This window comes from Eumetopias jubatus, unplaced genomic scaffold, assembly GCF_037043125.1.
Source record: "Eumetopias jubatus isolate StellerSeaLion01/CBP00866 unplaced genomic scaffold, mEumJub1_p1.0 scaffold_6, whole genome shotgun sequence".
NCBI classification, from domain to species: domain Eukaryota; kingdom Metazoa; phylum Chordata; class Mammalia; order Carnivora; family Otariidae; genus Eumetopias; species Eumetopias jubatus.
In genome coordinates, this window is record NW_028274812.1 from 112,765,738 (window position 1) to 112,779,716 (window position 13,979).

At 40.9% G+C, this 13,979-nt stretch overlaps 1 protein-coding gene across 2 annotated transcripts in view; it reads left to right on the forward strand.

Annotated features, from left to right (window-relative positions):
- The first annotated feature begins 2,081 nt into the window (after nt 1–2,081).
- The window catches only part of KIF6 (kinesin family member 6), a 440,420-nt gene continuing 428,522 nt past the window's right edge, over nt 2,082–13,979 (forward strand). For both annotated transcript variants that reach the window (XM_028120400.2, XM_088024363.1), the window contains exons 1-3: nt 2,082–2,147; nt 6,091–6,200; nt 11,401–11,475. In XM_028120400.2, coding sequence (XP_027976201.2) covers nt 2,082–2,147; nt 6,091–6,200; nt 11,401–11,475 — 251 coding nt within the window. The remainder of the gene's footprint in view (nt 2,148–6,090; nt 6,201–11,400; nt 11,476–13,979) is intronic.

A 13,979-nucleotide genomic window follows, 5' to 3' on the forward strand; every position in this document is an offset into this window, starting at 1 on the left:
CATCTCTATAATTTTGCCATTTTAAGCATGTTATAGAAGTGGAATCATACAGTATTTGACTTTGTAGATATGTATGTATGTGTGTATATATGTATTTTCCAGCTTTATTGAGATTTAATTGACATATAAGTTTAAGGTGTATAATTTGATAATTTGATCCATGTATATATAGATCTTCCTCAACTTGTGATGGGGTTATGTCCCAATAAACCTATCTTAAGTTGAAAATATCACAAATTGAAAATGCATGTAATACACCTAATCATCCGTAGCTTAGCCTAGCCTACCTTAAATGTGCTCAGAACACCTACATTAGCCTACAGTTGAGAAAAATCACCTAACACAAAGCCTATTTTATAATAAAGTATTGAACATCTCATGTAATGTATTGAACCATGCATTGAACGGTTGTATGGGTACAGAATGGTTGGAAATGTAGGTTGTTTAACCTTGTAATCATGTGGCTGACTGGGGACCGTGGCTCCCTGTTGCTGCCCAGCATCATGAGACAGCATGATACTGCATATCGTCAGCCTAGGAAAAGATCAAAATTCAAAATTCTAAGTAGTTTTTACTGAATGCATATCACTATGCATACCATCATAAAGTTGAAAAATCACTGGTCAAACCATCATAAGTCAGGGATCATCTGTACTGCAAAATTGTTATCACAATAAAGTTAACACCTCCATCATTTCACATAATTACCATCTATTTTTCTGGTGAGAATATTTAAGATTTACTGTCTTAGCAACTTTCAAGTATATAACAAAATACTGTTAACTAGAGTCACCATGCTATACATTAGATTCTCAGAACTTATTTGTCTTATGACTGGAAATTTGTACCTTTGACCAGTATCTATCCATTTGCTGCACCCTGCCCCCAGCCCCTGGCCACCCATTCTACTCTGTTTCTATGAGTTCAGCTCTTTTAGATTCTACAGATAAGTGAGATCATACACTATTTGCCTTTCTCCATCTAAGTTATTTCACTTAGCATAATGCCCTCCAGTTTCATCTGTGTAGCTGCAAATGGCAGGATTTCTTTTTTTTTTTTTTTGAGGCAGAAAAATATTCCGTTACTTATAGATGATAAATAATATATCAAATAATCTTCATATATACCCATATCACATTTTATTTATCCATTTATCCACTGATGAACACTTAAGTGTTTTCCATGTCTTGGTTAACACTGTGATGACTATGGGGGTGCAATGATCTCTTTGGCATCCAGATTTCAATTCTTTTGGATATATTTCTAGAGGTGGAATTGCACTTCTAATAGAAAGGCACTTCTATTTTTCATTTTTTGAGGAACCTCCATTCTGTTTTCCATAGTGACTGCACAAATTTGCCTTCCTACTAACCGTGCACAAGGGAACCCATCCATTCCTGACAGGGCCATTGCATGGCAAACGGTCCCTCTCTCTTCGAGTCTTGACCTCTTCCAAAACAGAGATAGAAGAGGCGCCTTCCACAGAATCCCATGCCCAATCCCGATGTAACTTGTAACTTCCTGTGGAAAAGCTACCTCCTTCATCAGACCCTCATCTCTAAGTGGGCAGAGGCAGTGGTGCTCAGCTCAGGATCATCCCCAGCCAGCATATTGCTTGTCACAGATCAAGTGACATTTCTTCAATGAATGAATAATAAAAAACAGAATGACTTCAGTGCTAAAAAGAGGTGTTGGCACAGAGAAAGAATGGATTAAGGAACCGGTCAGGGCATGGTGGTTGTCACCCCATTAACCACTAAGTAAGCCAGCTGTGGAGCTAAACCTGGCGCCGAGTTCTAGACCCGGCGCGTGCGCAGCGCTCTCCGTTCGGCCCCGCCCCAACCCCGCCCCAACCCCGCCCCAACCCCGCCCTAACCCCGCCCCTCAGTACTTCCCTTCAGCCCCCTCTACAGTCAGTAACCAATTAGGGAGAGGAGGCGGGCCTGGCTGGCGCGGTGCTCCTTGGGTAGTGTCCCTAGTTACTGTTGCTAAGGCTGCGGCTGGCCGGAAGTGGTGTGAGTCAGAAGTTTTGGGAGCCAGATCCTGAGACAGGTCAAGGGTCAGTGCAGAGCCGGTAGGAGATGGTGAAGCAGACCATACAGATTTTCGCGAGGGTGAAGCCCACTGTCCGGAAGCAGCAGCAAGGGGTACGGGCAGCGAGGGCGCCGGCGCGGCGGGGCCTCCCAGGCAGGGGAGGGACAGCACGCGGGGCCCTAGGCTAGGGTGGGGGTTTGGCGCAGGGCGCCGGATGTCTCCCCGAGTCTCGCACACTCTGCTGAGGCGCCCCGGTGGCCACGCAGACACCAGCTTCCCTCTGTCAGGGACGCGGGCAGACACCCGGGCCACTCCGCCCCGCAGCGCCCTGTGGGCACGAACCCTGTGCACAGAACCACGCACAGGCGCCCGGGCACACGTGTTCACGCAGGGGCCGACGCGTGCGTGTGTGCCTCTGTGCGCGCTCACAGGGGCCACGCCCCAACTTGCACCCTTCTCTCACCTTTCTGGGAAGCGGTCATGCAGCTCTGCACACTCTGCACACAGATAAGCCCAAGTGTGTTTCTCATTCGGGCAGAACGTGCCAGCAAGAGATGGGTGTCCATACACGTCTGAGATGATACAGATAATGTAGGTAGATACACAGACTAAAAACATACCACTGTGGTTCTGTGCACAATGGGCCCTGAGGAATTTGTTGCCTAACTACATCGTGCTTGTGCAACACAAACATGAACCTTTGACATAGTACTTTTTGCAGATATACATATTTATGCATCCCAAAGCAAAGAATACACATATACTTTTCATTCAGAAAACATTGAGCGTTCCCTCTAGTGTGCTTCCTCTAGTGTGCTAAACTCAGAGGTACAAGAAGTTTAAGACCTTGCTCTTGCCGTGAGTAGAGATACATGGTGTGCTTCTTAAATGTTTCAAAACATGTTTTTTTCTCCCGAGAAAGACCATAATCATTCTTACCACTTAGGCATTTTGTCTACATTATCTCTGATTCTCAGGAGAACTCTGCAAGGTTGATGTCATTTTCCTCATTTTGTAGATGAGGAAACTGAGTCTCAGATAGGTTAAATAATGTGGCCAAGTCATCCACCCAGTGAGTGGCAGAACCCTGATTTTAATGAAGGACTTTTTATTCCAAAGTTCTTGGCTCTTCAGACCAAACTTTTTTGCCTCCCAAAGTGAGGACTTAGGTAAGGGCAGTCTGGAATGGGTATATTATCAATAATATTTTATATCTATTCCATATCTACAATGTGTATATATGTAACATCATAGTATATCATAATGTAGCATTTGCCTCATGTTATTTATGTATTTGAAATGAATACAGCATCTTTGTCATCATCATCAAAAGATTTTTTACTCATGGATTACTTGAGGATAAGATGCCTGAGAAGACTCCAAAGAAAATACTTTTTTTTTTTTTTTAAGGAATAAAACAATGTAGAAAGGAACCATGGATATCCTTCCATTTTCTCTCCTCTTATATTCACTTATGAGAAGGTTTTTTAAAGTGCTTCATATATACCAAGTGTTTTATATGTAAAGTCCCTCTGTACCTCTTTAGATTTTTAGCCAAAAATATTGAGTTTGTCTACATAGACTCAGCAGTGGGAAGCAGGTGCTTGGATTTGGTAATGTTAGAGGATTGGTTGGGTGAGCAGGTGGGGGAAGGATGGGGGTGTTGATGGAGAATCTTGGGTGTAATTTGAACTTTCTCTTTTCTTAAATTGCAGTGTTTGGATATTTTACTGTGCCTTCTTTTGCATTTCTTTGGTGAGATTTTGTAGGGTGGATTGTTTGATACTCCAGGGAGTATTTTTAGGTCCTACTGTATTTTTATAATGGCAGATTCTTACCAAGATGCAACATTATTACACATACACAAAAATAAGAGAACACAGCTGAACACATTTTGAGTTAGTGTATCCCTGCTCTCCCTTAGAAATCCCACTTTTAGCACCCTATCTTTTTGCTCCTGAGATGTATAGTTGTTTCTTTGCTTGTAACAACCAGGAGTGATTCAAAGGTATTTTTTTTTTTAAGATTTTATTTATTTGAGAGCAAGAGAGAGCTGCAGAGGGAGAGGGAGAAGCAGGCTCCCACTGAGCAGGGAGCCCGATGTGGGGCTTGATCCCAGGACCTGAGATCATGACCCGAGCCAAAGGCAGACGCTTAACTGACTGAGCCACCCAGGTGCCCCTGTATTTTTTTTTTCCTCTTCATTTTGTGGTTCTATTACTTCGTTAGTCTTATTCCTTAAGGCACTATAAAGTAAGTTATAATAATCTATAGAATGGTAACTTAGAAGATGCATAAGACAAATCTCTTATAATTTTAGCAACGGCCATGCTTTTCATTTGTATAGTGTTCAGTACATTTCAAAACATGTTCACATTCGTCCTTGCATTTCTTATTATTGTCTTCTGGGTCTAAAAACCCCCCACTGTGTCTCAAATAAGTATTGTTATGACTAAAGGTAAAGAGTCAGTCTATTAGACTAAATAAGTTTCTGGTTAAGAGGGACTTTTCTTAATGCCTCTAAGAATGGCTTAATCAGCAAGGTAAAGGGTCAGTGTTCTTACCATAGTCGATGGTCCTTTCTGTCTTCTGAGCACTGAGTGTTACAGAATTTTTGAAAACGTGTGATTCGCATTAAAAGGAGTACCTCACTCTTGTATGTTTCATGTCTTACACACCCCTTTCACTCACCTGTCTAGCCATTAACTTTTTTTTTTTTTTTTTTAGTGTAGTGCCATACAGGATATAATTTTTAAATGTCTCTTGAGAAAACCTAGCCACGGAAAGTCTCAGACCTGATGCCATTACTTTCTACAAATAATTTTATTTTACAGGATGACTTTTCTGCATGAATTCTCACATTTGAAGTGAGAGGGTTCAATAAAAATCTGCTTAGGAAAATTACTTACTTTTGGGAGATTTAGGTGAGCTTTTACTTGTTTAAGAATATGACTCCCCCCCTCATAATCAAGCATCTAAATGAGTCTTAAACAGGAAGTATTGCCTGTTAGAAAGACTTTTATTTCCTGTTGAAAGACAAGAAGTCTTTTTAAAAAAAACCTCTAAATCTAATGACTAACATTTTTTATGGTGCATTACAAAATGCTTCCATTTCCATGACATCATTTATCCCCCCAGCAATCTTGTAAGGGAGGCAATTCTCTTTTCCTCATTTTATGTATAAAGGAACTGAGATTCTTAACGTGGTAGCTGGTCACACAGCTGGTAAATTGAGTTCAGTGTTGGACACAAGTCTTTGGGTACCAGGTCTTATGCTATTCTTTATTCAACGTGACCTCTTTATAGGCTTGATCCTGGATTTTCCTGGCCAGTAAATAAAGGAGTAGGTAACCAAGAAGAGAATCAGAGAATTTGCAGTTGGAAGGGGGGTTGGTTAAGACCCTTCATTTCCATATCAGTTTAGAGAGGTTAAGTGATTTCTCCCAGGTCCCTTGCTAATTAGTGGCTGAGCTGGGAGGGAACCTTGAAGATGACATCAAAGACATGAATTACATATGTCTTTTGAAACCACATGTCTTTTATCAAATGCCTGAATATGTCTTATGGAAATTTGGGCTGCTTTGAATATAACTTGAATTAGAGCATTCTTGTGAGCTCTCTGAGAAGTCTCAGACCTAGTCCTTTGATCTGCTTCGGCCACTTTGTAAATGCTCAGAAATGCTTACTGGTGGTAGAAAGATGTTAATTTCTGGTACATAATTCCAAAGCAGTACTTAGATTAATGTTCTGCTTTCAGAACTATTAGTTTCTCAACAACAGAGACACTCAAATGCTCAAATTTGAATACTAGATCATTCAGAGAGGATCTGAGCTTTGGTAGAGCATTGATTTAGATTTTACCTCTTTTTCTGTTCCATATATTTGTGAGAGTCTGTGCATAGTTCAAAGAGGAAAATTATCCAAATTATACTATGTTATGACTTATCTTGAGAGTACAATTTTTTATACAGTTACAATGCCTATCATAATAACATGGTCATAATTCAAGCCATAATTTTACCATGCTATATTCATTTGTTGTCTTTGTATTTGCAGATTTATTCCATAGATGAAGATGAAAAATTAACCCCTAGCCTGGAAATTATCTTACCACGGGATTTGGCAGATGGATTTGTGAATAATAAGCGAGAAAGCTACAAATTTAAGTAAGTTTATCTTTCGCCTTTGTCTCCGTTTTACTATTACTATTACTATTTACTATTACTTTTACTATTACTATTTCCTATTTCTTATAGTGCATTAATATCCCCTGTGAAATCATTAGTGCCATTTCTTGGGGAGAATGTAGTACAATTTTCTATCTCATCTAGTAGGTAGATTTCAAGTTGTCTTTTCATCTCTGGACCCAGAGTTGAAAAGAGGGTGTGTTTCTTTTCTTTTCTTTTTTAAGATTTTATTTATTTATTTGACAGAGAGAGAGAGAGAGCAAGGGCACGCAAGCAGGGGGAGTGGCAGGCAGAGGGAGAGAAGTAGGCTCCCTGCTGAGCAGAGAGTCTGCCGGAAGTGGGATCATGACCTGAGCTGAAGGCAGAAGCTCAACCAACTGAGCCACCTTGTCACCCCGAGAGTGTGTTTTCTCTGTCCAAGATGCTGTCCTGAGATCCCAGCCTTTCTTTGTTACATCTGTTTATCTGGTGTTGTCCTTTTCCTCCTTGGCCCACTATGATTTAGCACTTAGAGGAAGCTCAGTGTATGACTAAACTTTATTCAAGTTAATAACTTAAGGTATAATCTGTGTGCTGTATAGATGAGCCTTCTTTATAACATAAATGATATCTGGATCTCATATGCTCATATGCACACTCCATATCTCTACTGTCTAATGTTGTGGCCCTTAGCCACAGGTGGCTCTTAAGCACTTAAATGTAGCCAGCCTGAACTGGGATGTGTTTCTAAGTGTAAAATATATCAAGGATTTTTGAAGGCTTGGTGTGGAAAAGAAAAAAAAAAAAGGAATGTAAGACATCTCAAGAATTTTTTCATACTGATTACATTTAAAATGATAAAGTTTGAGGTTATATTGGATTATAAATAGATTCTTAAAATCAATTTCACCTGTTTCTTTATTTAAAAAAGTGGCTACTGGAAAATGTTAAATTACATCTATACTCACATGTATGGATTGCATTATATTTCTCATCCCTACAGTGCTGAACTGTAGGGATCAGGTGAAACATACCCAACAGCCACCCCTGGATTGTCATCAGTGCCTTTGGTCCAAATTCTCTTTTAGTAACCAGGCCTTGAAATGGGGATTTGGGCTTCTTGATGCTGCCTTTATTCTCTAGTTTCAGTCTGTACTGTTTTCTTTCATCCACACTTTTGACTTTTGAAGAAGTTTGAGCCCAAGTCAAAGCCATATTTGATCTCTGCCTAAATTTAGATAGTGGGTTTCTAGATCCCGTGGAAGGAATCCTAATTGTTGTCTTGCATTTCCTTCTAGGCTATTTTGCTTGGGCCCTGTTTTCATACTGTTTCTACCCTCGCCATTTGCATAAAACCAGCCCAGATATTTTTTATGGTTCTCTCTCAAATTTATTTATTTATTTATTTATTTATTTATTTATTTATTTATTTATGTCTCATAATAAGTCTCTTTGGTCTTGATGGTTTGTCCTCTGTGTCTCATTTATCTACCTTCTCCCACCTCTACCCCGCTCCTTGTGTCTTCTACTGTATGCACGCGGGAGTGCTAACACATGGCTGCATAGTGAGGTGGTCCTTACCCTGTCTTTTTGGCTCCCTATTGCCTTTCATTTTGTTCTTTAAGGAGTGCTTTATAATACACGACTTACTTTTTCTGAAGCAGGCATTCTCCCACTGATGTAAGCATGCCACATACTTCAATAGCTATGACTTCATGACAGCTGGGTGAGGCCAGTCTCTATAAAGGCACAATTTGCTGAAACATTTGATTCTGCGTGATTCTATGTGATTGTTAGGAACAATTGGCCACGTCTCCATCTATTGGCCTTTTCCAAAATATTCTTTTATATTATGTAGATAGAAACAGTGCATTGAAACATGTTCATTGAAAATGTGTTATTTGCTTATTTTTAAATCTCTTACTCATTCCTTCTAAATCTCTGGATTAAAAATATTGGTTTTAGCATTTTAAATTAAGAAATTAATAAAGTATTTAACTTATACCTATGTTCAGAGATAAATGTTTCAGCATCTTAAGGGTGTTTCCTGCCAAAATTCATTCATTCAATCGATACATATTTATTGACCATCTGCTGTGTGCTGTTTTAAGGGCTAGGAACACAGCAGGGGATGCAACAAAGGTCCGGCTCTTATGGTGCTTACATTTTGTGGGAGGGGGTAGATAGGCAGATCCTTAAGTACAGTGTATATTAGAAAGTGTTAAGTGCCACGGAGAAAACTAATACAGGCAAGGGGAATAAGGAGTGCCAGGAGGAGGGGCCACAAAGGGGAGGGATGGAGTGTTTCATAGGGCAGTCAGGGAAGGCGTCCCAGGAGGGTGATATTTGAGCTAAGGCTTAAAGGAGGTGAGGAAGTCAGACATTCAGATGTCTGAGGGATTGGGGATTCCAGGCCAAGGAAAAACCAAGAGCAAGTCCCGGAGATGGGAGAGTGCTGGCATGTCTGAGGAAGAGTAAAGGGGTCTGTGTGGCTGGAGAAGAAGAAGATTAAAGGAGCAGCAGAGTGGCCAGATCATAGGGAGGCTTAGAAGTCATCCTAAGGATTGTTTTTGGGGAAAAAGTCATTGTAAGCTTTTTCCTCCCAGTGTGTTAAGGGAAGGCAAGGGAGGGTTTTGAGCAGAAGAATGAAATAATTTCACTATGTTTAGCAGGATCATTTGTCCTGGGACGTGGAAAAACAGACTGTAAGAGTAGTCTGTTTCAAGCGAGACCAGGCAAGAAATTATGGTAGCTTGGGCCGGGGTAGTAGCAAGTGGAAATGTTGAGAAATAGTTGGATTCTAGATGCATTTTGAAGGTCAGAGCTGACAGAGTTAGTGGATGGGTAGGATACAGAGTGTAACAGGGAGGGGGGGGGAGTCAGGATGCCCTACGGGCTTTGGGCTGCATGTTTAGAAGGATGGAGTTGTCCTGTACTAGGAGGTGGAGGACCAGGAAGAACAGGTTTGGGGTGGGAAGAGGTAAGCATATGCCAAGTTCTAAATGGACTTTAGAAAAAGCCTACACAACTTCCTAATAAATGAAGGGACCTCCTCAGAATCAGGACACCAAAGTTATGTCTCAGGGAGCGTTATTGATTAGCTCCAGGGCTGCGAGTAAATTGCTTTATCTCCCTGGGCCTCAACTTCCTTCTCTGGAAAAGATTCGACTGAACTCTTTAAACTCTCTGATTCTGTTTTGTTCTTCCATGGTTTTTGGAAGCTAGCTGATCATTAATGACTTTTCAAATTACTATGTAACTACATTACATAAAATAAAATATTTTGGGATGATGATATTTGGTCTTTAAGTACCATTGTATGATTTACTGAAACACCTGCTGTCTCTTGGGTTTACATGGTGGTCGATGTAATTCCTATTACTTAGGGAGGTGGAATTGGGAATGGCTGATGGATTCACTCCGTCATCGCCAGCCTGGTCAAAGAAGCAAATCAGCCTTATCACCATCATCCTCAAAAGTGCCTCTGAGTCTGTGCTCAGACATCACAGTAGGTAGTACTCTCAAGACCGCTTGAGCAGCCACGCCCCCTGTGTTATGTCAGCATTCATATCTGAAGCTGTGATGCACCTGCAGGGTTTTGAGGAGTATTCTGAGCAAACTGGTAAATACTGCTAAGATATAATCTTGCCTGCTAAATGACCTGGTCGCCAGAGTGTCTGACAATCTCTCTTTTTGTATAGTTTCATTATTTGCTTCTTCAAAAGGAAAGTTGATAAGCTCTAAGGATCTTTTGAAGTTAATGTTGATTAAAGACCATGAATTTCATTCTATTTTGTATTTCCTACCCAGCTCCAGACATCCTTCTGAACTCCTTGGTCATGAAAATAGTCCCACATTTCATGTAGTCTCTACTTTTTTTTTTTTTTTTTAGATTTTATTTATTTATGTATTTGTCAGAGAGAGAGCACAAGCAGGGGAGTGGCAGGCAGAGGGAGAGGGAGAAGCAGGCTCCCCACAGAGCAGGGAGCACGATGTGGGGCTCGATCCCAGGACCCTGGGATCATGACCTGAGGTGAAGGTACATGCTTAACCGACTGAGTCAGCCAGCTGTCCCCATGTAGTCTCTACTTTAATAGAACATGTGTCCAACTCACTTGTGAATCACAAGTGAGACACGTGGACCAGAAGTTCCTAAGCCACTCCAAAAGCTGCTTAGGATGCCCTCAACATGTTTGTTTTAAAGGTTTTGCTTTAAAGCCACACCACCCCTATTTTTTATTTTGAAAAATTTTAAATACACAGAAGAGGTGGAAGAATAATGCAGTAGCCTCTCCTAGACGCTTGGTGAGAGATTCACCAATTGTTAACATTTTGCCCTATATGCTTATGCTTCTCTCTTTCTTTTTCTCCCCCTTCGCCCCCCTCCTCCTTTCCCTCCCCATGTGTCTCCGTTTTCCTCTTACTTCCTTCATGATGTTTTAATGAGGGCCATTCCTGCCAATAAGCGACTTACCACACTATAAAAGTTACCTTGGGTTTCCCACTGTGCCCGTGATCCCGTACTGAGCTCAGTCACAGCGCCATTGTGAGACAAGCAGCGTCGACACCGTTCTTCTGCCCCACGGCCCTGGCCTTGCCAATCTGATAAAGATGTCTCTTTGCAGGCCCATCTGGATTTACTTTTTGACTTTTGATTCATGATAAACCCAATGGGGCAAAACTGCCCTGAGAATTTAAGTGGCCGATACCAAGATACAGCACCTATTGATGGAAAATCAACCTCAATTCACAATTTTAAAACCAAGTTTGATAATCATATATTTCACAGCTGCATTCTGTCCTTACAGGTCAAACATCAGAAATTCAATGTCTTGTTTACATCCTGTTCTTGGGTTTCCATTTCACGTACTTATCTGGATTCGAATTTGATGCCAGTTGCAGACACTGTCCCTCTTGAGGGCTAAAGAACACACAGTTTATTATTTGGTTCAAAGCTGCTGCAGTTTTTCAGAGGGATTTATTGTGCAGATCTTGTCAAAGCAATACTGTTTACCCACCATTTGTATACAGGGGTACAACAGGGCAGTGTGGTCAGGACTACAGGGCAGATATTGTGTCAGGTTAGGTAAGCCCAGTATGTAAATATGGGGTAATTTACAAAGCTTTTAGGAAAAAAAAATATTAACCCAATTGTGTTTGAAGCTCAGCCTTTAAATAACTACTACTTTCATATTTGCAGATTTCAAAAGATTTTTGATCAGGGTGCAAACCAAGAGACGATTTTTGAAAACATTGCCAAACCAGTTGCTGAGAGGTAGGATTTCCTATATTTTGTTCGGTGGGTTGGTGGTTTTTCATCTTGTCTTCAATTTTCAGATAATTGTGGTAATGTGCTTCGGCATATCAATTATATACTCATTGCTGCAGGGCATGCAATGATGCTAGTATTAATATCTTCTATTCACATAGCTGTTTGTTTTAGATTTAGATTTAGATTCTGAGCCTTAAAACAAACCAGTGAGGTAAAAGAGCCATTATTACTCCCATTTTATTTTATTATTTTTTTATTTTTTTATTGTTATGTTAATCACCATATATTACATCATTAGTTTTTGGTGCAGTGTTCCATGATTCATTGTTTGTTCATAACACCCAGTGCTCCATGCAGAACGTGCCCTCCTCAATACCCATCACCAGGCTGACCCATCCCCCTACCCCCCTCCCCTCTAGAACCCTCAGTTTGTTTTTCAGAGTCCATCATCTCTCATGGTTCGTCTCCCCCTCTGACATACTCCCCTTTTCTTCCTCTCCTGTTATCTTCTTCTTTTTCTTTTTTCTTAAAATATGTTGCGTTATTTGTTTCAGAAGTACAGAACTGTGATTCAACAGTCTTGCACAATTCACAGCGCTCACCGTAGCACATACCCTCCCCAATGTCTGTCACCCAGCCACCCCATCCCTCCCACCCCCAACCACTCCAGTAACACTCAGTTTGTTTCCTGAGATTAAGAATTCCTCATATCAGTGAGGTCATGTGATACATGTCTTTCTCTGATTGACTTATTTCACTCAGCATAACACCCTCCAGTTCCATCCACGTCGTTGCAAATGGCAAGATCTCATTCCTTTTGATGGCTGCATAATATTCCATTGTGTATATATACCACATCTTCTTTATCCATTCATCTGTCGATGGGCATCTTGGCTCTTTCCACAGTTTGGCTATGGTGGACATTGCCGCTATAAACATTGGGGTACACGTACCCCTTCGGGTCCCTACATTTGTGTCTTTGTGGTAAATACCCAGTAGTGCAATTGCTGGATCGAACGGTAGCTCTAATTTCAACTGTTTGAGGAACCTCCATACTGTTTTCCAGAGGGGTTGCACCAGCTTGCATTCCCACCAACAGTGTAGGAGGGTTCCCCTTTCTCCACATCCCCGCCAACATCTGTCGTTTCCTGACTTGTTAATTTTAGCCATTCTGACGGGTGTGAGGTGGTATCTCATGGAGGTTTTGATTTGGATTTCCCTGATGCCGAGCGATGTGGAGCACTTTTTCATGTGCCTGTTGGCCATTTGGATGTCTTCTTTGGAGAAATGTCTGTTCATGTCTTCTGCCCATTTCTTGATTGGATTATTTGTTCTTTGGGTGTTGAGTTTGATAAGTTCTTTATAGATTTTGGATACTAGCCCTTTATCTGATATGTCATTTGCAAATATTTTCTCCCATTCTGTCGGTTGTCTTTTGGTTTTGTGGACTGTTTCTTTTGCTGTGCAAAAGCTTTTTATCTTGATGAAATCCCAATAGTTCATTTTTGCCCTGGCTTCCCGTGCCTTTGGCGATGTTTCTAGGAAGAAGTTGCTGCGGCTAAGGTCGAAAAGGTTGCTACCTGTGTTCTCCTTTAGGATTTGGATGGACTCCTGTCTCACGTTTAGGTCTTTCAACCATTTGGAGTCTATTTTTGTGTGTGGTGTAAGGAAATGGTCCAGTTTCATTCTTCTGCATGTGGCTGTCCAATTTTCCCAACACCATTTGTTGAAGAGACTGTCTTTTTGCCATTGGACATTCTTTCCTGCTTTGTCAAAGATAAGTTGACCATAGAGTTGAGGGTCCATTTCTGGGCTCTCGATTCTGTTCCATTGATCTATGTGTCTGTTTTTGTGCCAGTACCATACTGTCTTGATGATGACAGCTTTGTAATAGAGCTGGAAGTCCGGAATTGTGATGCCGCCAGCTTTGCTTTTCTTTTTCAGTAGTCCTCTGGCTATTCTGGGTCTCTTCTGGTTCCATACAAATTTTAGGACTATTTGTTCTATTTCTTTGAAAAAAGTGGATGGTATTTTGATGGGTATTGCATTGAATGTGTAGATTGCTCTAGGTAGCATTGACATCTTCACAATGTTGATTCTCCCAATCCATGAGCATGGAACGTTTTTCCATTTCTTTGTGTCTTCTTCAATTTCTTTCATGAGTATTTTATAGTTTTCTGAGTACAGCTCCTTTGCCTCTTTGGTTAGATTTATTCCTAGGGATCTAATGGTTTTGGGTGCAATTGTAAATGGGATCGACTCCTTGATTTGTCTCTCTTCTGTCTTGTTGTTGGTGTATAGGAATGCCACTGATTTCTGTGCATTGATTTTATATCCTGCTACTTTACTGAATTCCTGTATGAGTTCTAGCAGTTTTGGGGTGGAGTCTTTTGGGTTTTCCACATAAAGTATCATATCATCTGCAAAGAGTGAGAGTTTGACTTCCTCTTTGCCGATTTGGATGCCTTTGATTTCTTTTTGTTCTCTGATTGCTGTGGCTAGGACTT